This window comes from Nothobranchius furzeri, chromosome 5 (genome assembly GCF_043380555.1).
Source record: "Nothobranchius furzeri strain GRZ-AD chromosome 5, NfurGRZ-RIMD1, whole genome shotgun sequence".
Lineage (NCBI taxonomy): Eukaryota > Metazoa > Chordata > Actinopteri > Cyprinodontiformes > Nothobranchiidae > Nothobranchius > Nothobranchius furzeri.
The window spans coordinates 419195-442358 of NC_091745.1; the positions used below are offsets into that span (position 1 = coordinate 419195).

At 44.1% G+C, this 23164-nt stretch overlaps 1 protein-coding gene across 5 annotated transcripts in view; it reads right to left on the reverse strand.

The window, feature by feature from the left end:
* Positions 1–746: 746 nt before the first annotated feature.
* LOC107378270 (BAH and coiled-coil domain-containing protein 1) overlaps positions 747–23164 on the reverse strand; it is a 104485-nt gene continuing 82067 nt past the window's right edge. For 4 of the 5 annotated variants that reach the window (XM_070551309.1, XM_070551307.1, XM_070551308.1 and 1 more), the window contains exons 16-28: positions 13856–14087; positions 10614–10781; positions 10192–10478; positions 9979–10041; positions 9654–9780; positions 9448–9562; positions 8612–8687; positions 7020–7128; positions 6824–6940; positions 6581–6736; positions 4003–5222; positions 1970–2206; positions 747–1864 (exon numbers count right to left, since the gene is read on the reverse strand). In XM_070551309.1, the coding sequence (XP_070407410.1) occupies positions 1655–1864; positions 1970–2206; positions 4003–5222; positions 6581–6736; positions 6824–6940; positions 7020–7128; positions 8612–8687; positions 9448–9562; positions 9654–9780; positions 9979–10041; positions 10192–10478; positions 10614–10781; positions 13856–14087 (3117 nt within the window). In that variant the 3' untranslated portion in view covers positions 747–1654. The remainder of the gene's footprint in view (positions 1865–1969; positions 2207–4002; positions 5223–6580; positions 6737–6823; positions 6941–7019; positions 7129–8611; positions 8688–9447; positions 9563–9653; positions 9781–9978; positions 10042–10191; positions 10479–10613; positions 10782–13855; positions 14088–23164) is intronic. The other variant, XM_070551310.1, reaches the window with a different exon arrangement.

Here is a 23164-nt window from a genome sequence, read left to right on the forward strand (position 1 = left end):
CTTTCAAAAGTTTTTTTCCACTCTTGCATATATTATAGGGTTTTGTTGATTTTGTTCATTTATGCACCTTTTCCAGTATACATAGTTTACTACATCGACATCTTTCAGTTGATTTCCTTCCACATAATCTCCAGTCACATAGCACATATAGGGTACACATAGTCCTAGTGTTTTTTTATTTGTTCTTTTCCATCAGACGTCATCTATGTGGGTCTATGGTCAAATGCCCCGTGTGTGCGTTTGGATGGTTTGCTGAGTTTCGACAGATGTCTGGTGAGGACATCATTGCCTTCTTCGTCTGTCTCCTGGCTCTGCTTCCTCTTGGCCTGGGTTCTGGTTCTTCTGAAGTTCTGGAAGTCCTCTGGGAATTCCTGTCTTCTGGCTTCGCTGTGATTCGATATGGTCTGGTTTGCTTCTCCTCATGGCTCTGACTTCCTTCTTATCGTGGTCCCTGCCTGAAGATTTCGCTAATTAGGATTACAATTTGCTGATTGGGATATCTATTGACTGCTCTGCTGTGAGGGTTTGGTTTTCTTCACTCCTGCTGCTTTTGGTGACTAAGAACTAACTCTGTCTTCCTCTGCTGAGTCCTCAGGGCCTCTGATGTTATCACTCACCAATTATGTGTAATAACTGTACACACGCTGTTCACCCTAACAGCAGCCTGGTGGGATCTGGGATCAATTAAATGAATGCACAGAACACAAATAAAAGTTGATTTTTCTATAAAGAAGATAACACAAATGTGAAGTAACAGAACATTTTATTTCACAAATAATATGAACACTTTACTTTTAACAGGCTATCCCCTTTCTGTCAAAATAGGAGTCGTTTCCTGTTTTGCATTTCTATTCTTCTGTACTCTGTATTTGTTGGTCTGTTTCAGCGGGGCATACACAGTGCAACATTAACTCCTTCAATATTGAGCCCCCAAAGCAAGTCAAAAACACAAAGCAATTAAGTCTACACTCATATAAAAATAAATCAATTGCAAACATGAAAACATACATCGATCTCATACAATAAAGTCCTATAGAAAATATTTTTTCTTTACATATATATAATATACATCAATAAAATAACTGTCCTGTACAATGTACACCTGAATATTTAAGACAGGTGAGAGGTACATAAGTGTATGGCTTGATTGGAAAAATAATTACTTATTTACAATTTTACCTTTACATCTTTTTAAATGTTTTTGACTTCCCTGGAATGAAAAGGCATCAAAAAATGCCCATGCCTTTTTGTTTTCAATCATTAAAAAAAGGCTACCTCAACTGGTCCACAGTCACTATCAAGCATCGTGTTGCACAATCAAATGCAATCAGCTTTATTTCTGACATGTTATAGCAACAAACTGCTTTTAGAAATGTATTAAATAGATAACGAAAATGTGTATTTAAAGTTTGTCATGCCCAGGAAGACCCAGACATTCTGCTATTAGTCACCAAAAGGATGAACCACTTTTTGACATCCAATCCACTTCCACAAAGTTTATGTGTCATCATACTCCAGTGTGCAATCTCAGACAGTTCTGCTTTAGTGCTGTTCACATATCCTTGAGGCTTGGAATATTGTATTCCACAAGACTGAAGTGTCTCATGGGTACAGTCACAAATCGTCAGTTCTTCAGTAGTGTTCCTGTTGTGATTCAGCACATGATAGAAATGCCTTCAACAGTGAATAGTTGACCCGTGGTGGGGTCATAAGTCCCGGCCAGGTAGTAGAGGTCTGGGGAAAGACTGTTTGGCTTCTGATTATGAGTCAGAAACTCATACTCCTCCCTGCTCACCACCCGGCACTTATGAGAGATTGCCTGGACATCGTTCTCATCCTGATGACATGACTGGTAGAGGGCATGCTGGGATGGAAACAGATAGGGTTAGCTGCTTGAACAACTTGTCCAACACTGATCGTATATTATCATTATAAAATTTATATTATTTTACACATCGTAACAACTAACCTTGCCACTGCAAAGCCTCTTGCCTACTTTGGTCTCCTTAGGGTGGTAGAACCACCTGACTTTTACTACCATTCTTGAAGTCCAAGATTCCCAAAAGCTCTCAATCTGACCTACAAAGGGGAGGTTAGGACGTCCTTTTGACACAAACACAGCGCAGTCTCCAACCCTAATGGTATCTCTGCCTCGGACAATGGCTTTGTAAAACAGTTTCCTGGCTTTGCCCTTTAGTCCTTGTTTCTGTGGAAAACCAACCATATACCAACCAATTACTTTGATGTTTCTTGAATTCAAATGCACTGCCAGGCCAAAAAAATGTCACCACCTTGTTTCAACTAACCAAATAGGTACGACCATCCTATTGGATAATAACTGCATGGATGGTTATCAGTCAGCTGGTAATAAATAATTTAACCACAACTGTGATGAGTTTTTTTCACATTTCTTAAACAACCATGTTAAAAGACATTTCTCATGGTTGAGAAAAATAGCGTTGTTTGTTTAAGAAGGGTCAAATTATTGGCATGCATCAAGCAGAGAAAACATGTAAGGATATTGCAAAAACAACTAAAATTGGGTTAAGAACTGTCTGACGCATTATTAAAAACTGGAGGGATAATGGGGACCCATCGTGTCCAAGGAAAAAGTACGACCAAAAAAATCCTGAATGATTGTGATCGCAAACACTTAAATGTTTGGGGTAATCAAATCAAAGGAAAACAACAGTACAACTCAGGGCTATGTTTAATAGTAAAAGTAAGAGCATTTCCAAATGCACAATGCAAAGTGAACTCAAGGGATTGGGACTTAACAACTGTGTAGCCGTGAGAAAACCACTAATCGGTGAGGTAAACTGGGGGGGGGACTTCAAATCTAAGCAGCCTGTGGGATCATAGCTCTGCCGTAGAACTATGATGTGGGGTTGCTGCAGTTGGTCAGGTCTAGGTTCACCAACAGCATGTGCAGAATGTGGTCAGGTGACTACATGAACCCTTTGATGCATGAATTACGAAATCTGATTTTTTTAAACAATTTTTTTCGTTCACCTTTAGGTGTGAATTAAACAAATTTCAACAAATATTTTTTGTAACATTTAGTAATTTGCAAATAGATTATTACATGTCCACCTCAGTGGACAGCGTGCATTCTGAACATGAAATATGGTGGCTTGACTTACTGAAGTCCAAATGGAGGGGCTCAAAATGCAATAAAGTCTTCAACAGCTGTGCTTAATAGCAAAAAAATTAAATAAAAAACAAAAGTTTTGAGTACCTGCACACCGTAGTGACCATTATGCATCAAAGGGTAAATATACTGAATTTCCAGGTTATTCCATCAATGGATTTTTTCTTACCTGATGGCACGGGCATGTTCCAAGATGACAATAACAGGATTCACCGTGCTCAAATAGAGAAAGAGTGGTTCAGCGAGCATGAGACATCATAACACATTGACTGGCCACCACAGTCCAGACCTTAACCCCATAGAGAATCTTCGGGATGTGCTGGAGATCAATTTCTCTTTTTGAATTTGAATTTGAATTGAATTTGAAGGCTTTGTGCAGCGGTCAGACTCCACCATCATCAATGCAAGATCTTTGTGAAACAATGCAACACTGGATGGAAACAAATATTCTGACATTGCAAAAGCTTAACCCTCCCACTGTCTTAATGGGTGTGACCCCACGAGGAAAGTTGACCATTGAGCAGGGTTGATGGTTTATCCCTTGGGTCCATGTGGCCACCCTGCCACATGGACCCAAGGGATAAACCATCAACCCTGCTCAATGGTCAACTTTCCTCGTGGGGTCACACCCATTAAGACAGTGGGAGGGTTAAATAAACAATGCCACAGTGACTGTGTGCTGTAATCAAAGCTAAAAGTTGTCCAAAAATATATTAGTGTGTTACCTTTTTTTCTTTTTTGGTGGTGACTTTTTTTTGGCCAGGCAGTGTATTTAAAGGAAAATAAACATGAAATAAAAACTTGTGACATTTAATTAAGTGATTTAACATGTGCAGGTAAACTCTTCTCACCTGCATTGGGTTTCCTGACCACCTCCATATTTGGCAACCCACTAGGATTGCCGACATCTTGGGCCTTGGAATAAATGAAGCATCATTTGAAAGCATCCAAGGTTTCTTTACAAATTCTTTAGTAGTTTTAGAAATGGAAATCATGCATTCTTTCCTCTTTAATGACTTGCTGATGGACACCTGGCCAGAAGGGCTTCCTTTGGTGCTGGAGACTGCCATGGCTTTGGCAACAAAGGAATGCTGCTGAGGCCTTAAAGAAGTAGAGGGGTCATTTGACTGTCGGAGCCCCTGGTGGGAGGACAGGAAAGTCTGAAGCATCAGTGCTGATCTGTCTTCATCATCTGAGCTGAAAGATGAGTCATTGTCAGATGAGCAAAGGCTAGAACTTGAGAGCGAGCCTGAAGAGGAAGAGCTTGAAGATGAAGAAGAGACAGAGAGGCGAGAATGAAAACGGCCAGCCATCCTCGGGTCTTCTGCAGCTAATGCAGCCTGCCTCATCTCTTCCTCTTTATCTTCCAGATCAGAGTAGGAAGTGTGGCATTCTCTGTGAGACTTGAAGCCCAAGTAACCACATGTCTCCTGGCGCAGAGAAGGGAAGGGCTTTCTTTGTGGTGTGGCTCTTTTAAGAAAAAGTTCCACGCTGGGGGTACCACCCTTTTTTTTGTCTTTAACTAACAGGAAAGGATGACGGTATGCTTTGGTCTTTGGCATGCTAGTCACACTGGAAAAGTCACCTTGCAAGAAAAGGGACTTGCTGTTCTTTGTCTTGGGAGAGGTCACTCCTTCATGATCTAATTTGACCAGAAAGTCTTGTCTAGACTTGCTGCCCTTTGGTGTGACCCGTTCCTCCTGCCTGTGCATCTCTCCATAAGCACCACTCCTGGAGCCCAGGGATAATCCTGAACCTCCCCCTGTAGACTGGGTACAGAAGGAGGAGTAGCCATTTGCAATGCTTCTGAAGGAATCAATTTCAAAGGAGCTGCTGCTGAAAAGCTCTTTGCCTGGGAGGGAAACCATTGGCTGGGTCTGAGGCAAAGAGAACAAGGCACCTTTCTTTCCCCTCAAGGTCTTTGTGGGTGCCTCGCTGAACTGAAGCAGACTATCAAATGAGCTCTTCCGGGGGTTTGCCAGTGAACTCCGACCTAGGAAAGTCGAAGGACCTTTACTGGCATTTGCAGCCTGCTGCAGCTTTTGCTTTTTTCCAGAGCCTTTTGGTCTTCCTAGAATGGGCACAAGTGTTACAAACAGTATATTTTTTATCAATCGTAGTAAAGGATTCTTGTTCAAATGATTTTTAAGCTTAAAGCTGCTATAGGAAATTTGGAAAACATATTAGCTTAAAACATTTTTTCCATGTCTCTTAACATTCCAACAGTACAGCTATACATATTTTGTGGAGATTAAAATGAACTAAAGTATTGAATAAAGTGGTTCACTCGCATTTGTCTAAAACCCTCCACAAATAACACATTTCAGACTGAAAGCAACTATAGGAGGATCTTTTGTGATGTCAGTGTTCATATTTCTCCCATTGCATCCCAGTAGTGTGTGGCAAGAAACAATGCATTTTGCCTATAATTTGGTTGTTTTGCATGTTTGGAGGACTATTTAGTGAAGCAGATGGATCATTCTTGCTGTGTGGTTGATAGTTTGGCCCATGGAAGGCTTGATAAAAAGTTTTAGAATTTCCAGACGTTTGAAATTCTTAAGTTTTTTAAGAATGAAGGGTCCAGGGCTTTCTGTTGAATAGGAGTAAATGTCTCCCCAGCGGATTTGTCAAAAACACTGGCGAATTGGACCGACGTTTCCTGTCATCCCAGAACTCATATGGGCTTTTAATAACTTTAATTTTGTCTTCAGTACAGATTATAAACTTCTCATTAAACCTACTCTTCTCTTTAGACATTGAAGTGTTTATATATTGGGGATCTTGTCCATAAACTCTCTTCAAAGTGTACGTCACATAATGATAGCAGCTTGTTTTGCCACCCAGCCACTCGCGCATGTGCACAAAGATGAAAAAAGATGGCAACAAAGATCCTCCTATTGGATCATCCAGTTGTCAGTCTATCCAAACTGCTGCACTTCCGCAGTTCCCTGGGTCCTCCATTCATTATGCACTTGCATGTTTTGGAAAAGAACACCACTGGTGTGAGAAGTTTGTGGCTCAATAATATCAGAGGAGGAGAAACAGTGAGCTGCTATTGCTTCAATTTTAGGACAAACTACCTGAGTAACAAAAAGAAACACTGTTTGAAGTCATGGACAGCTAAAGACGTTTGGACATAGAAAACTGCGACTGGTGTGCAGTGCTCTCTGGTTTCCTTTGGCAACACAGGTTTCCGAATACAGCAGAAGCACCGAGGAGAGGGGTGACCATGTTTGTATTCAAAGCCAAGCTTGTTCTGTAGATTTGTCATAACAGCTAATACACAACCTTAAGATTTGCTAAGACAAGCACATAAATAATACATGGGGTTCTGTTCATATTTCTACACTTATTTTTACCATTTTTTAGACCTTTTCATCTGCTGACAACTGTTTGCTTAGGGAGTGTTTTTCCATCATTACTTCTCACCTGGTCTTCTTTTAACAGCTGCTAATTTTGCAGTGTTAGCTATAGAGCTGGTGGAGCCACGACTGTCCAAAGGCCTGCCAGTAATCGGGGCAAGCTCAAGGCAACTCTTTGCCGTTTCTCCTGATGGTGCCAGTAGGGCAGGAGATGACTCCTTACCTTAAGGAAAAATTACATACGATTTTAGTCAATCTGATACAGTGAATATCATAGCTTCAGCTCCCAATTACAATAATGGACACATACAGAAAATCTGATAAGCTGGAGGCAGGAGTCTGATGTTTGGAAGAAAGATTTTCCCTCTGTCTCCATCATCAAATTCAACCATCACTCCTCCTGGTTTGCCATCATCAGATAAACCATCTGTATGACACAGAAGTGTTGTTTACTGATTGCTAAATATAAACTATGTGCTTGTGGTTAAATAGGAGTTTAAATTTACCTCTGCGAACGTAGCCTGGGTACAAGCAGCGTGAACGTTTGCTCCAATAAGCGCACACCCTGGTTCCCTCACTGAGCATAGTGTCAGATTCTGGACATATATCCAAGACCTGGATGGTAAACCAAATTATAATTAGGATTCCTTAAAAGTTGCATGCAAAAGCAAGCAAGTGTTCACACACATTTGTACACATACACACAGTGTGAGAGCAATTGAGCATTGTGAATGAGCAGTCACAGTACTACATTTCCAGGCTGCACTTCTTCATCTCATGCTAATATGTCAGTCAGAGCTGAAAAGAATGGAAGCCATGATGCAGTACATCCTGACCTGCTGAGTAATACTAAAGAGGGTCTGAATAGAAGGCCTGTTATTGCAGGTTGCCAGATTCTCCCTCCAACATTGCAGGCAGCTCCAGCATCCACTGCTTATCGAGGGCCCTTTCAGGTTGCTTTCATTTACTGTTGCAATGGCAAGTGACCTTTTGGCTGATGAGGTATGGATGTTAGTGTGTAGGAGAAGGGAGGGAGGGGAAGGGGTGGGAGTATCAGTGAAAATTGGGGTGACAGATTCAAATAAATGGCTTTTGGGCATTCACCGGGTTATACAGTGGTGCAAAAAAGTCTTTAGTCAGCCACCGATTGTGCAAGTTCTCCCACTTAAAATGATGACAGAGGTCAGTAATTTACATCATAGGTACACTTCAACTGTGAGAGACAGAATGGGAAAAAATCCATGAATTCACATGGCAGGATTTTTAAAGAATTTATTTGTAAATCAGGGTGGAAAATAAGTATTTGGTCACTTCAAACAAGGAAAATCTCTGGCTCTCACAGACCTGTAACGTCTTCTTTAAGAAGCTTTTCTGTCCTCCACTCGTTACCTGTATCAATGGCACCTGTTTGAACTCATTATCTGTATAAAAGACACCTGTCCACAGGGGGGCAGGGGCTTTTCTGGTTGCAGACTCCCCAGGGTCCCTGTGCTCTGGAGCAGCTCCTGGATCTCTGGGACTTGGAGCTCCCTCCATTTCTTACCCATCTTTGGGGGGCAGATCTGTGGCCCCTCACAATCTCTATTGGACGCTCCTATAGAGAAACCTAACATATGCAAGCATGTGTACACACACAGGTGCTCTCATAAGTATGGACTTGGGCACGTTCAACACGTCTTAAGGCTGTGGTTGGCACTAAATGCACTGTGATGTATTATTGTGTGATTGTTCAGTGAAACAATGTTGATTTTATATTTCTTCATCAAGATGACACAGTGATAGCTTGCTCCTGTTGTACTGTTGTGTATCCCTTTTCTGCAGGTCTAGCTGCAGACTCTTGTTCATCATTGATTGTTTATTTTTGTGGACTTTGATGCTCCACCTGAGAGTAAATCTGTAAGGCCTGTCACCAGCATTCAGACATTAATTCTGTTTGCTTCACAGCCAGACAGGACACACAATAAACAAACAAACAAACAAACAAACAAACAAACAAATAAATAAATAAACAAATAAATAAATAAATAAAAAAGACAAAATATTCTGACCAAGCAAGAGGAAGCTTTTTTGATGCTTTACTGCAGTGAGGTCAACTTACTGCTTCCTTGATCAGTTGCTCCTGTGAATAGATTCTTGGCAGGTTTCCTCTTTCCCCATCAATAACAACACTAAAGCTATAGAATAAAGCAAAGCAGAGAGACATATACAAATAAGGTTATTTTCAGACACTTGTATTATACTTTCCTGCATCCCGTGTAAGCATATAATGCTTTGCTCTTATAGCATTTCTTGCTGTGAGAACAAAATGAGTGATATTGATGTTTAAAGCTTAGCATGATTTGTGTTTTTTGATGCAAGGAATTATAAAAATATAATTAAAAAACTTCTAATGCTGACTTCTAGTCTTCTTATGCAAGATTATTGTTGCATGTTTTGGTAGCTGAAATCTTCTTTGTGTTCTTGCTGTATCGTATCTCTAATTCCATGATGGGATGGGATTGCATCGTCGGAGAGGGGAGAGTGGGCAGCAGAGAGCGACAACGTCCTCTGCTGCCCGCGGATAAACGGAGAAGGAAGTGATGCCACCATCAGCGTCATCCTGAGGAAGTTTGCAGCCGCAAACGAAACGTAGCGGGAAAACAGGTAACAAAACTGTTCTGTGTTTTGAAAAAGAACTACAGCATGGAAGCTGAAATCTTGTTTGCATTTTAGACATGTTAAAGGTTGCATTTGACTTCTGCAGGCAAATGTCACCTTGGATGCACGTCATTTTAAGCAAAAAGAAGAACAGATTTAAAAAAGAATACATATTATTAACATCACACCAATTTGAAAGGTTTTGGTAAACTAATATTGAGTTCTATGAATAAATATGACAAAGTCAAAAATGGGTTATGGCTCTTACAACTAATAAAAACATGAATGTTTACTTACATGTCTGACATCTCCGTGGTATGAACCTTGGCAGCATACAGAAGTTCATCTTCCTTGGAGATCAGCACTTTTAGTCCATCACATAAAAGTTCTTTGGTCAAAACACAATTGGGACCTAGATAAGGGGACACCAAATTTTAAATCCTAATCATCACATAAATTACCTGTTGCTACAAACTCTGGTTAAAAATCTAACCTGTTTTTACCTTTAGTGCTTTTGTTGTTATGTGAGGGACTTTGGTCCTCTTTCTCTGAGAAGCTGTTACCAGCCATCTGAAATCCCTCCTCAAAAGCAAAGCTCTCCAGTAGATGACTTACAGCTCTTCCTTTTGACTGGAGAACATCCAGACATATTGCAGAGATGGATAATTTAAGAAAAATAGTTTAGAATGGTGTGGCAAGCACACAGGATCATTTTGCTTGTGCCCAAAATATGTTAGAGCTCTTCAGTAATGATTTTCAAATTGGGGAATCTCATGGGTTAAAGCCGACATTTCTATACCTTTACATTCAGGCAGCTTTTTAGCTTACCTCTTGGTCCTTGCATCCCCCCTCCTCACCCTGCAAAGACGAGGCTCCAAATGGATAGCAGCTCTGATAAAAGGAACAGAAAATTACCAAAAGACAGTGACTTTTTAATAGCAACTGTAGAAGAAATGTTTCTTATATATTTGAGACCAACAACTGTTTTGAAATCATTATAATGCTATTAAGAGCAATTTTCAGTAGCATTAACAATTTTACCTTACTGAATGTTCCTCTCAGCATAGTGTTCTTGCATGTTGCCCTCTTCAGCCTCTCACTTATTGTTGGGAAGGTGGCCATTCCAGCCATTCTGACGCTCCTCCTGTAGTGGTTGCCTCTTGTTCCGAGGCTGCCCCATCTAGATTCCTTCGACCTAGATTCCTTTAACCTAGTTCCACATGTTCTTCTGGGTCCTGCAGACCACTGATGGTTTATGGCCATAGAAGCCACGCCCAGCCTACAGGTGGGCTTCTTCCTTAGTTTGACTTCTCCCTCTGCTACAGACCCTGCAAGGTTCAATTAAAAGAGCAAATTCAAATTGGATTTACCAGAAAGTTTGAGAAGTACAACAGTAATGTTTTGGAGTCGAGACTCATGTAATCTGTTTTGACTTTAATGCTGCTTTTAAACAATAGTTTTACCATATAGTTCCTGTCTCTGTTTTTTGTTCCTGGCTTTCTGGTTGGCCTCAAGCTTCACAACAAATGATGGACTGGGGCCAATCATGGAGGAGACTGAGGTGATGTCTCTAGAAATACGGGCTTTGTAATCTTCATCAGTCTCACAACTGCTTTCCTCTTCTTTATTTTCTAAAGGTGATGATGGCAAACATTACAGGTTAGTTTAGGTAATCTATTTTTATCTTGGGCATTTAAACCAATTATGTTTATCCCTTACCAGCAAGTTAGTACTTTAACCTACTGTAAGAGTTAATAATGTTTTATCACATATGCAACAATCATTTATTCATTATAATTAATCATCAGTATGCTTTGTGAAAAATGAGGTTTGATCACACATGTATTCCTGAATGTTTATAACCATTTGTATGGTGCGGTATGGGGGCCAGAATTAAGACTACTGCCCAGCAGCAGGAGGCTATATAAATTACGAAGCAAACTGCCGATCTGATTAAAGAGCAAGTCAACCCCTACCAGAGTCTAACTCCACTCCCACTTCATGTTTGAAAAATGCAACAAATGCTGTTGCCTGGCAGACCGAGAGGGCGGAGCTGCTAACAAATACACACACACACAGGCTCACAACAGCATTGTGACACCATAATGTACCAGTTTACATCATAGCATACCTCTTAGCCAATAGCGGTGGCAGATTTAAATTAAAATACAGTGCAGAGTTTTTACCTGACAACGGCACAACACTGCCAGTTTTAGGCAGAATATTTAAATTTTAAATGAGATGCACTGAAGTGCCAAATTATTGACTACACGTGTCTGCAGCACGATTAGACACTCATTTATTTAGTTTATCAGCAAAATAAGGTTTATTTGGGGGTGACTTGCTCTTTAATGATAACCTGGCGCTGGTAACTGAGAGGCTGGCGCTGCTTACTGAGAAATAGCACCTTTACCGGCATTACTACTACATACGCCAGGGACTAGCAGCCCTGGACTGGTCACTGACTGGATCACACACTCTGCTGTCGATTAGCATGGATAGGCTAGCCATTAGCATGCCTAGGCTGGCCACTAGTTGGATTTCCTACCCCCTCGACGGACCTTTAGCATGGATAGGCTGGCGTTAGCATCGGAGAGGCTAGCCATTAGCATGTCTCGGAGAGTCACTTACTCTATTAGATGCGGGATTTAAATTATTTTTTTACTTTTATTAAACGGATTACATACTATGAGACCTGCAACCACAGTTGTTCCTTTGAAAGAACACGTCATTATATACATTAACTTTAAGCATATTGTAAAGCTGACTGCCTGTTAGCATTGATTAGGTGCTGTCCATTCTGCTCTTAATTACAGGTTGATGGCATATTCTTTTTATATAGTTTGGTTTTCTTGCACATATCAGAGAAAAAGCCAGAGCTAACTAGTTAGTAGTTTTCATCTTTGGATTTTAAATCCTTTGAATTGAATTACAGGTTAATAGTTATTAATATTGTGATTTTATCTTTATTAAAACTATATAATATGTACAAAAAAAATTTAAAAACACGCATCTAATAGAGTAAGTGACTCTCCGAGACATGTTAAAGGCTAGCCTCTCCGATGCTAACGCCAGCCTATCCATGCTAAAGGTTCGTCGAGGGGGTAGGAAATCCAGCTAGTGGCCAGCCTAGGCACGCTAATGGCTAGCCTCTCCGATGCTAACGCCAGCCTATCCATGCTAAAGGTTCGTCGAGGGGGTAGGAAATCCAGCTAGTGGCCAGCTTAGGCACGCTAATGGCTAGCCTCTCTGATGCTAACGCCAGCCTATCCATGCTAATGGTCCGTCGAGGGGTAGGAAATCCAGCTAGTGGCCAGCCTAGGCACGCTAATGGCTAGCCTCTCCAATGCTAACACCAGCCCATCTAGGCTAACACTAGCCTATCCATGCTAATAGACAGCAGAGGGAGTGTGTGATCCAGTCAATGACCAGCCGAGGGCTGCTAGTCCCTAGCGTATCTAGTAGTAACGCCGGTAAAGGTGCTATTTCTCAGTAAGCAGTGCCAGCCTCTCAGTTACCGGTGCCAGCTTATCATTAATCAGATCGGTAGTTTGCTTCGGAATTTATGTAGCCTCATGATGCTGGGCAGTAGTCTTAATTTTGGCCCCCATACCGTGCCATAGACATCTGCTTATTTCTAACAGAGCTGAGCTCTGGGAGAAAATATTCAGGCTTATTGAATCTTATTTTCCATCACCTGTGGGTTTAGTGCATTCACTTAATATTAATTATAAAACTATAAACAACAGGCCACTATAGTCTGGGCATAGAAATTGTTTCTAGGAACTAAAGCTACTACAGCAGCTCACCTGTTCCTTCTACACTGACAGGAAAAATCCTCTCATCAGCAGCAGGTGATCAACAGTGTGCCATCAGTGAACACTGGCCCGAAAAAAAAAAAAAAAAACCTCTAAAAACACCAACCAGACCAGTCCACCAGGAATTTCCCCAGTCAGGTTCTGTTCCGCCTGCCGTCCCTGTTAGACAGGAGCTGCTCATCACATTAACCCACACCAGAGCTGGCTCTGTAGGCGCTTATCAGTGCGACTATATTCTACAAAGTTTTCATAAATAAACACACAACTTAGATCTGTGGCTCATGTTTAAAACCATCCACTCCAACCGCGCGCCAGCGTGTCGGGGGCAAGCATGGCGGAGCGATGTTTGTGTTTGTGTGTGTGTGGGACAGCAGCTGCGGGTCGTTTGATGATTTTGTGTGCTATGTGTGAGTGGCCAATCATAGAGCATGAAGACAGTCAGTTACCCAATGAGGATTTTACTTCAGCACGAATACAGATATTCACGGGCTTTACTCATTTTATGCTCGCACTCATCAAAAATGCTTTATCCGTACTGGATACTCATCTGGAACCAGTATCTGGCTCAACCCTAAAAATTATTGTATTGAATCCCTCACTTTGCTCCAAAGAGTTACTCTCTGCGGAAGAGCTATGTATCTCCTTCAGTGCTTCTGGCCTCTGACAGTGTAGATTTTTTTGTTTTGGTTTGGCTTAGGTAAGAGGAATCTTCTTTCAGGCTGTTGGAGCCTTTTTTACTTTCTTGACGAATCAGTTTAGCCCAACTTTCCCGAGGAACACTGTCCACACTGGCTGCTGAGCAGTTCACAAAACCAAAAAAGGACATGTATAGTGAAACTGTCTCATAGTGTAAGCGGACAATCAGTACAGAGTGTGCTGGCATGTACCTGTATTGCTCTGTCCCCCTGAATCTTGCCTCGATCCAACTTTGACTCCACTCTGGCTTCTATGCCCATGCTTAGGGTTGGAGTTGCAAGGTGAGCCTTCCTTGTCGTGGGTGCATGATCCTGAGAGATTCTTTTTAATCTTGGTTTTCTGTTTGACCTGAGTCACATCCCCAGCCAGCTTGAAGTCCAGCACACTGTGAACAGTGGTCTTTCTGCAGCTCTGTGCTTTTATCTGCAACATCAGAGGCATGAGAGAAAGAAAGAGGCAGTTACACTCCTGATTACAGCCATCGTCTGGCCTACGCCAGCTGATGCCACCACACAGCCCCACTTCCCCCCACAGCCCTCTGTGTCTAAGTGCAGTTTAAAATTGGAAGTGCGCACCGGCACTTGGGATGAGGCTGAAAGATCACCTTGCCAAATGTTGTTGAGTGTGCTCACTCCCAAGGCCCTAAGTGTGTGTTTGCTTGGAATGTCATTGGTAGAAGTGTTTAATGTGCAAATAAAATTGGGGGCAGGCTGCCACAGAAATGCGGAAATGGAATCCATACTCGCACCCCCTGACTTGCCCACCCCCCAAGGTCCTATGTGCTTGTTTGTGTGATGATATGAGGGAGCAGGAGGAGAAAATATATGGGGATGGGGAGGAATGGCTGGTTGGCCTAAGCCAGGGGCGTCAAACTCAAATTCACACTGGGCCGAAAGGAAACTCTGGGACGAAGTCGCGGGCCAAACTTAAAATTATTTGAAAAAGTGACAGCAAATTTGTACATTTTCTTTATCAACATGTATGCAATTTTGAACCTTTTAATTGGGAAACAAACTTATTTTTGCATTAACACTAAATGTGGAATAATCAAATTACACACAAGCAAGTCAATTTTAAATAAAACGCATCAGTGGTATTCATTACTTGTGGTATATTCAGCATTTTTAAAATCTATTCAGGATTTAAGTTTTCTTGTTGTTTCTTCATTTTTTATTCTCTTTTTTCTCCTGTAATAAGTGTCATCGTTGCTATGACATCTAGCTTTTCCCACGTTGTTGTGTGTCGGGGAGGAAAAATAAAAACTACAGCAGCCACAGAGTCATGCTGGTTTGAGCGTGTCGCTGCTCGCTGGAGTTATATCAGCTCTGTCTGGAAGTTAGTTGGAAAACTTTCTCTTTCAGTCGTGAACACATTACTGAGCAGTTAAAATCTCAGTTTCTGGGCTTCAACGTCAGAAAATAGCTAAGTTAACTCGGCGCTGAGTGAGCGGAGTGTTTAGTTTGTCCGAGACAGCAGAGCTGCAGACACCGGCAGCAGACACTGGAAAAACACAAAGGAAGGGGCACTTTGGCTCCGTGCTAATGTCGCACAGCATCATAGGAGTTGTAGTCTTTGCGGTAAAATCGGCCAGCGGGTCAGTTTTAATATATTTTTGATATTTATCTCGCGGGCCACATAATGCTCCGAGGGCCACATCTGGCCCGCGGGCCTTGTGTCTGACACATGTGGCCTAAGCCCTCAAGGAAGCCAGCTCCCCTACTGGCCCCAATAGGCACCTCCATTCCCAAAATGCCACCCAGGGCATGGAGACCCCAGCCCATCTCGCCAGGGCCCAAAGCAGCAGCATTGCAGAGTTCCACGGAGTCGGAGGACACCAACCCAGCCCCACCCCAGCAGAATATCTACTCCCATCCCTGCATTTGCACAACTTTCAGAATATGTAAGACATAAGACATCCAGGTAAGGTAGGGTCCTCCCCCTCCTGGACGTCCCCCTCCCCCATTATGGGACAGAGTTGTTATTATTTCAGAGGAGCCAAGGTCCACCTGAGGCCCCTAAGCCTGGTCCAGGCACTGCCACATGATCCCACCTTCTTCCTGGGACAAGTCAGGACCCAATCCCCAAGGCCCCGGCCAGATCCCCACACACTGCCAGCCACCCCCACACCCCAAGCCCCCAGGTCCCCACCAAGACCCACTCAGAAGCGATGCAGCCACCAGACAGCAACCCATGGCCACAGCCAAGACCCCCGTAGGGGCCCCACTCACAACCGCCAGTAGTCCACCCCCGAGGCAACCCAAGCACCTCCAGAGCGAGACAGCAGCCTCCAAGCCCCAGAGCCCCAGGGAACCCACCTCCAGGGAACGTCTGGACACTCCAAACTCAGACCCTCCACCCCATCATCCACATCATCCTGCATATCAATGAGCCCCATCATTGCTATGTGATGGAACCAGTTTTTTTATAAAACCCCCCAGAAAAACTCAATTAGCTTTGGGCTTGCTTGTAGCTAATGTTCTGTTGATCTACAACTACAATCTACAACTGCAGAGAATGAGCTGATCTTAAAAGCCAGGCCTCCTTGTTGCATAATTTGGAATCGTAGTATGTTCAATGTAATGTTGTGAAAGGCGTACAAATTTATTTGTCCACAGCAATGTCAGATATCAAATAGACTGTCGGGTGTCCAACAGCCTTCCTCTGCTACGAATGTTGTGTTCTTCCCTGTATCAAAACAACTTCAAAGCAGAAAACACACTGATTCTAACCTTGTCTCTTCACAAGATAGTCAAAACAATTCCATTACCCGACTTCTCTTGTGCCACTATTGACATCCTGCTCCAAACTCCAGGGTCTAATGCAGAAGACAAGACTTTTCCCTTGTTGATAAAATGAATCTTATTTTGTCTCATTAAATGATTCGTCACAAGTTGGTTATAATTACAATTCCATCCATCCATCCATCCATCCATCCATCCATCCATCCATCCATCCATCCATCCATCCATCCATCCATCCATCCATCCATCCATCCATCCATCCATCCATCCATCCATCCATCCATCCATCCATCCATCCATCCATCCATCCATCCATCCATCCATCCATCCATCCATCCATCCATCCATCCATCCATTCATTCATTTTCCAACTGCTTATCCGGAGTCAGGTCACGGGGCCAGTAGCCTTATGGGCTCGACACACGGGAGGCGACAAACGACCGCGATCAGCGAAATTTGTCGCTGTCGGTTTTATTACCTGACACACGGGAGGCGATCCACGGCAGCGGCAAAGCCGTCTAAGCGTTCTGTTCAATGGTGAAATCGAATCTTCCGTTGTTTTTCTTAGCTGTGTGAGATTGGAGTGAATTAAAGTTATTTAAGCAGTTCAGAGTTAATAAAGCAGTAGATATGATGTTTCACAAGGTGCTGCTAGAGTTATGTGAAATCTTACTTCTGATTTTACTATAAAACATAATAATAATCAACTTCTCCTCCATGTTTGCTCGGAGATGTACGGAGCATCCTGTCCGCTCATTGGTCAGTGAATGAAACCTCCGTTGATTGGTCCTTGTCTGAGCGACAGCGATGAAAAGTTGAAAATGGTTCAACTTTCTGGGATCGCGTCGCTGGGTCGCCTGTGCATGACACGTGCACGAGCACAAAATTTCACACGCACGTTTTTCGCATTTCGCTTGGTAGGAGGGTGACCCGCGATTATCGCTTTGTCGTGCATGTCTCATTGAAAATGAATGGAGGAGAGGCGATGTCGCCTTCCAGGTGTCGAGCCCATAAGGCGAGAGGCCCAGACCTCCCTCTCCCCAGCCACTTGGGCCAGCTCTTCCAGGGGAATGCCAAGGCATTCCCTGGTCAGGTGAGAGACATAATCGCTCAAACGTGTTCTGGGTCTCTCTTTAGGCCTCTTCCCGGTTGGACTTGCCCGGAAAACCTCACCAGGGAGGCATCCAGGAGGCATTCTGACCAAGGGCGTCAGTTTGTTTTCAGAATTGCTGGGGACAATAACCATACTTGAGTGGGGTTTAAAAATTGCTAGAGACAATAAAGTAGGCTAGCATCGGGGTCGGCAACCCGCGGCTCTGGAGCCGCATGCATCCATCTGATGTGGCTCTCTGTGCTTGTAAACTAATGAATGGATAGTTAAATTAAATGCTTTATATTTTACTGCATTAATTTTACATCTGTATGCCAATTCTACATGTAAAGATTGTCTGTGTAAACCTGAACAGGTCCGACCCGGTCTTACTGTGAGACCGGGTTGACGAGTCACGCTTGTGCGTAATCATAGGCGCTTCTGAGGTGAAGAGGATGTGAGATTCTGGGCTTCTCCTCAGACGGCTCCTGGATGTGTCACCACATTGGAGGCAGGAACAAGCGCTATTCAGCCAAAGTTTCATAATCAGGGAACATTTTCTAAGTGACAAGTCTCGATTCAGTCGGAGGAATCTTCCCGCATGCGCTCTCGTTCTGCGACGCGCTCCAAGCCCCTCTCCACATCTTCAGCTCGCTGTGGACCTTATGTATTACATGCTGACAGTGAGCTGCGCTGAGCAATGTCCAGCTCAGATGTTCAGATGGGAATCTTTTCTTGAGTGATTTAGCTACATCTGCGATTTAAGTGGAATAAAAGGTCAGTTCGTCTGCATGCGTCGGGGTGATTCTTTCTATTCTTACTCCGTCAAAATAAACGGTCAAAAACGGGAACTATCCGGTCAACACAAGCCCTGCTTTTAACTGTTTTGTTTTCTTGTGAAAATAGATATAATTTAACGTGATTAACACCAGAGCCAGGCGCACTGCGCCGTTACCTCCGTCACTGTAAATGAGGGAAAAACAAAATGATCGGATCCTTTTCTGACCTTCCCCACCTACAAAGTTTAATTACAACAATCAAACGTGACAGAGCCTGGATTTGTATTCTGAACAGTCTAAACATGTTTTAAAAAGAAACGTATGACAAAAGGGGCACCTGCTCAGTAAAACCATCAACAGGGTGAAAAATATCAAAATATTGTAGGCAAAGACAGGCTACAACTTCTGGATCCACTTTATATAAATCGTTTTATTGATTATCTTCTTATGAAAGATAACTTTGACGTACACGAGCGACCAGGCGCGTTGCAAGATTTTCAAAAGTGTGGGGGATGTTGTCTGTGCCTAAAATAATTTCATGTTATTCATCTTGTTAGTTTAATTTCCATAATAGCGGAGCAGGTGCGAATTTTAGACGCGTCACGCACGTCTCCGTTTTAAACATGTTTAAACTGTTCAGAATACAAATCCAGGCTCTGTCTCGTTTATTGGTGTAACTAAAGTTTGTACTGAATGAAACTTTACATTAAACCATGTTGAAAATAAAATGATCCAGTTAAATCGTTTCCCCCTCATTTACAGTCACGAAGTACAGCACAGTGCGCATGGCTCTGGGGTTAACCAAGTTTAGTTGTTTCTCTTTGCAACAATCTTCACAAGAAGGCAAAACAGTTAAATGGCAGGTTACAGATATTTACATTAGACTGTTTATTTTGATGGATAAACTCAAGGATGTTGGTTGTTTTGAAAGATTTACCCCGACGCACACTGATGCGCATGGATGAGCTGACATTTTAATCGTTACGCACATTGCAGAGGTAACTAAATCAATCAAGAAATGATTCCCATCAGAACATCAGAGCTTTATACTGGACACTGTGTTCAGCACGGCTCGGAGCGCCCACGGTGGACAGTGGGCTGAAGATCTGTAGAGGGGTTCGCAGTGCAGAACCACGGCGCATGCGGTAAGATTTCCTCCCACTGAAGCGGTCTGGAAACCCGGTCTCTCTGAGGGATGTGTCACTTGGAAAAATGTTCTTTTTATGAAATTATGAAACTTTGGCTGAACAGCGCTTGTTCCCATCTCTAATATGGAGACGCATGAAACATCCAGTCTGAGGCAGGATAGCCTCTTCAGCTCAGAAAGCACCTGTAGAGACATTTGATCATGCACAAAGTTTATGTGGAGCAAAAGCGGTCGGGCCACGGCAGGTGAAACGTTCCTAGCCTACATGAAGTGAAACATTAATATGTTACTGGACACACTGGTCTGGTTGGTTAGACCAGTGTTTGAAGTGGAAAACACACACACACACACACACACACACACACACACACACACACACACATATGGACTAGAAGCCAGGTGATGGTTTACGTATTTAAATGATGATCAGGCTGCTGTAAAATGTAATCTCCATCCACATCCAGACAGAATTATCCTCTATTCTTTCTCTAGTTGCTCTGCTCTTGTCTGGGCTGACGTAGCTGACGGTGCACGCGGCGCGCCTAACTAGCGGCTGATGCACACTTTACGCATTTGGAGAGGTGGGCTGGATGCTTTGCTTTTACTGGAAGATGGTCCACTTAACACACGGATGTAGACTACATATTAATGACAAATGAATGAAAATTAAATTGGGAGTTTTTACTTCATAATTTAGAAATAAAAATGACGGGGGAAAACATTTATGACGTTTTTTTAAACAAACTTTTCTAGCGCGACCTGCCTGCTTCACTTAAGACACTGCTTATTAAGGTCCGCCCAAAATTACCCTAACCCCCCCAAAATTAAAACCTGGCACTGCGCCTGTTATAAACCTCTGCAAATTGTTGTTCTTCACTTCATCAAACTCAGACTTTGAACAGCTAATGTCAAGATGTAAAATTATGAATTCAGTCGAGCTCTTCCGTCCCTCCCTCTCCTGCTCTCCTGGAAACCCGACATCAGCTGTCAGAAGAAGGAGATGAGGCAAACAGAGTGAGTGCGACGTAAAGAAACCAGACTGGTGTGGAGGTGAGCAAAACTGCTGGAAAAGTGTGGGTGTTGAATCCCCCACGGGTGCGACGCCCATGCGAGCGACCGGTACCGGCTGCTGTCACCTGTTGTGAGCAGCTCTCTGCTGTCTGAGGATAGGCCCCGCCCACAACGCTGTGGCTCCCAGTGTTTTCTTTACTGTGGGAAACGGGTAATAATGGCTCTTTGATGGGAACAGGTTGTCGACCCCTGGTATAAGATCTGAGCTGGTAAAACAAAAATCCTCATCAGCAGGCTTTTTTGAAAGTGGGGGGGGACACAGCTGCCAATCACAAATTTTGCCGGGGACATGTCCCCGGCGTCCCCGGTTAAAATGATGCCTATGATTCTGACCACCTCAACTGGCTCCTCTCGATGTAGAGGAACAGCAAATCTACTCCAAGCCCCTCCCGGATGACTGAGCTTCTCAACCTATCTGTAAGAGAGAGCGCAGCCACTCTTCAAAGAAAACTCATTTCGGCTGCTTGTATCCACGATCTTGTTCTTTCGGTCACTACCTAAAGCTCATGACCATAGGTGAGGGTAGGAATGTAGATTGACTGGTATATCGAGAGCTTCGCCTTCTGACTCAGCTCTCTCTTCACCACGACAGACCAGTACAACACCCGCATCACTATAGATGCAGCACCAATCTGACTATCGATCTCGCGCTCCAGCTTTCCCTCACTCGTGAACAAGACCCCGAGATACTTAAATTCCTCCACTTGGGGCAGGACCTCATCCCTGACCCAGAGAAGGCATTCTACCCTCTTCCGAATCAAGACCATGGTCTCAGATTTAGAGGAGCTGATTCTCATCCCAGCTGCTTTACACTCAGCTGCAAACTGCTCTCCTCACCCCTCCCTGGGCTGCCACCTTACCGTAGTGGAGGGGTTTGAGTGTCTCAATGATCCTAGGAGCTAAGTTGTCTGAGGCTTTCTGCCTCTGGTGGGGTCACCCATGGCAAACAGGTCCTAGGTGAGGGATCAGACAAAGAGCAGACCAAAGACCTCTTATGAGGAATTATATAAATGGAAACTGTGTTCCCTCGCCCGGACGTGGGTCACTGGGGCCCCCCTCTGGAGCCAGGCCTGGAGGTGGGGCACGTTGGCGAGCGCCTGGTGTCCGGGCTTTCACCCATGGAGCCTGACCGGGCACAGCCCGAAGAGGAAATGTGGGTCCCCCTTCCCATAGGCTCACCACTCGTGGGAGGGGCCATAGGGGTCGGGTGCAGTGTGTGACAGGTGGCAGTCGAGGGCGGGGACCTTGGCGGTCTGATCCTTGGCTACAGAAGCTGGCTCTTGGCACATAGAATGTCACCTCTCTGGTGGGGAAGGAGCCTGAGTTGGTGTGTGAAGTTTAGAAGTTCAGACTATATATAGTCGGACTCACCTAAACACATGGCTCTGGAACCAGTTTCCTTGAGAGGGGTTAGACTTTCTACCACTCTGGAGTTGCTCCCACTGAGAGACGTCGAGCAGGGGTGGGCATACTAGTTGCCCCCCATTGGGGCAGCAGTAGCTCAGGTGGTAGAGCGGGTTGCCTCATGATCGGAGGGTCATGGGTTCGAGTCCAGCTCCTGCCAGGGGTATCCTGCTGCTGTGTCCTTGGGCAAGACACTTAACCCAACTTGCCTGTGTTAGTGGTGGTCAGAGGGGCCGGCGGCGCCATATGGCAGCCTCGCCTCTGTCAGAACACCCCAGGGCGGCTGTGGCTACAAGTGGCTTACTATCACTAGCAGTGTGTGAATGTGAGAGTGTGTGAAAGCGTCTTTGGGTGTCTAGAAAAGCGCTATATAAGTTCAATACATTATTATTATTATCTTGGTGCCTGTACGTTGGGGTTTACCCCAGTGAATGAGAGGGTAGCCTCCCTCCGCCTTTGAGTGGGGGGACGGGTTCTGACTGTGGTCTGTGCTTATGCACCAAACTACAGTTCAGACTACCCACCCTTTTTGGAGACCTTGGAGGGGGTGCTGGAAAGCGCTCCTTCCGGTGACTCCCTTGTTCTGTGGGGGGACTTTAACGCTCATGTGGGCAACGACAGTGAGACCTGGAGAGGTGTGGCTGGGAGGGACGGTGGCCCTGATCTGAATTTTAGTGGTGTTTTGTTATTGGACTTCTGTGACAGCCATGGACTGTCCATAATGAACACCATGTTCAGACATAAAGGTGTTCATTTTCTGCTCTTGGCACCAGGATACCTTAGGCCTCAGCTTGATGATCGACTTTGTTGCTGTTTCATCTGACCTGCGGCCGCATGTCTTGGACACTCGGGTGAAGAGAGGGGCGGAGCTGTCAACTGACCACTACCTGGTGGTGAGTTGGCACAGATGGTGGGGGAGGATGCCGGTCAGACCAGGCAGGCCCAAACGTATCGCGAGGGTCTGCTGAGAATGTCTGGCAGAGTCTCCTGTCAAAAGGAGCTTCAATTCCCACCTCCGACAGAACTTCCAAAATGTTCTGGGGGAGGCGGGGGACATTGAGTCTGAATGGACCCTGTTCCGTGCCTCCATTGTTGAGGCGGCCGACCAGAGCTATGGTTGCAGGATCGTCGGTGCCTGTCGTGGTGGAAACCCCTGAACCCGCTGGTGGACACCGACGGTTAGGGATTCTGTTAAGCTGAAGAAAGAGTCCTATCAGGTCTTTTTTGCCTGTGGGACTCCAGAGGTAGCTAACGGGTACCGGCAGTCC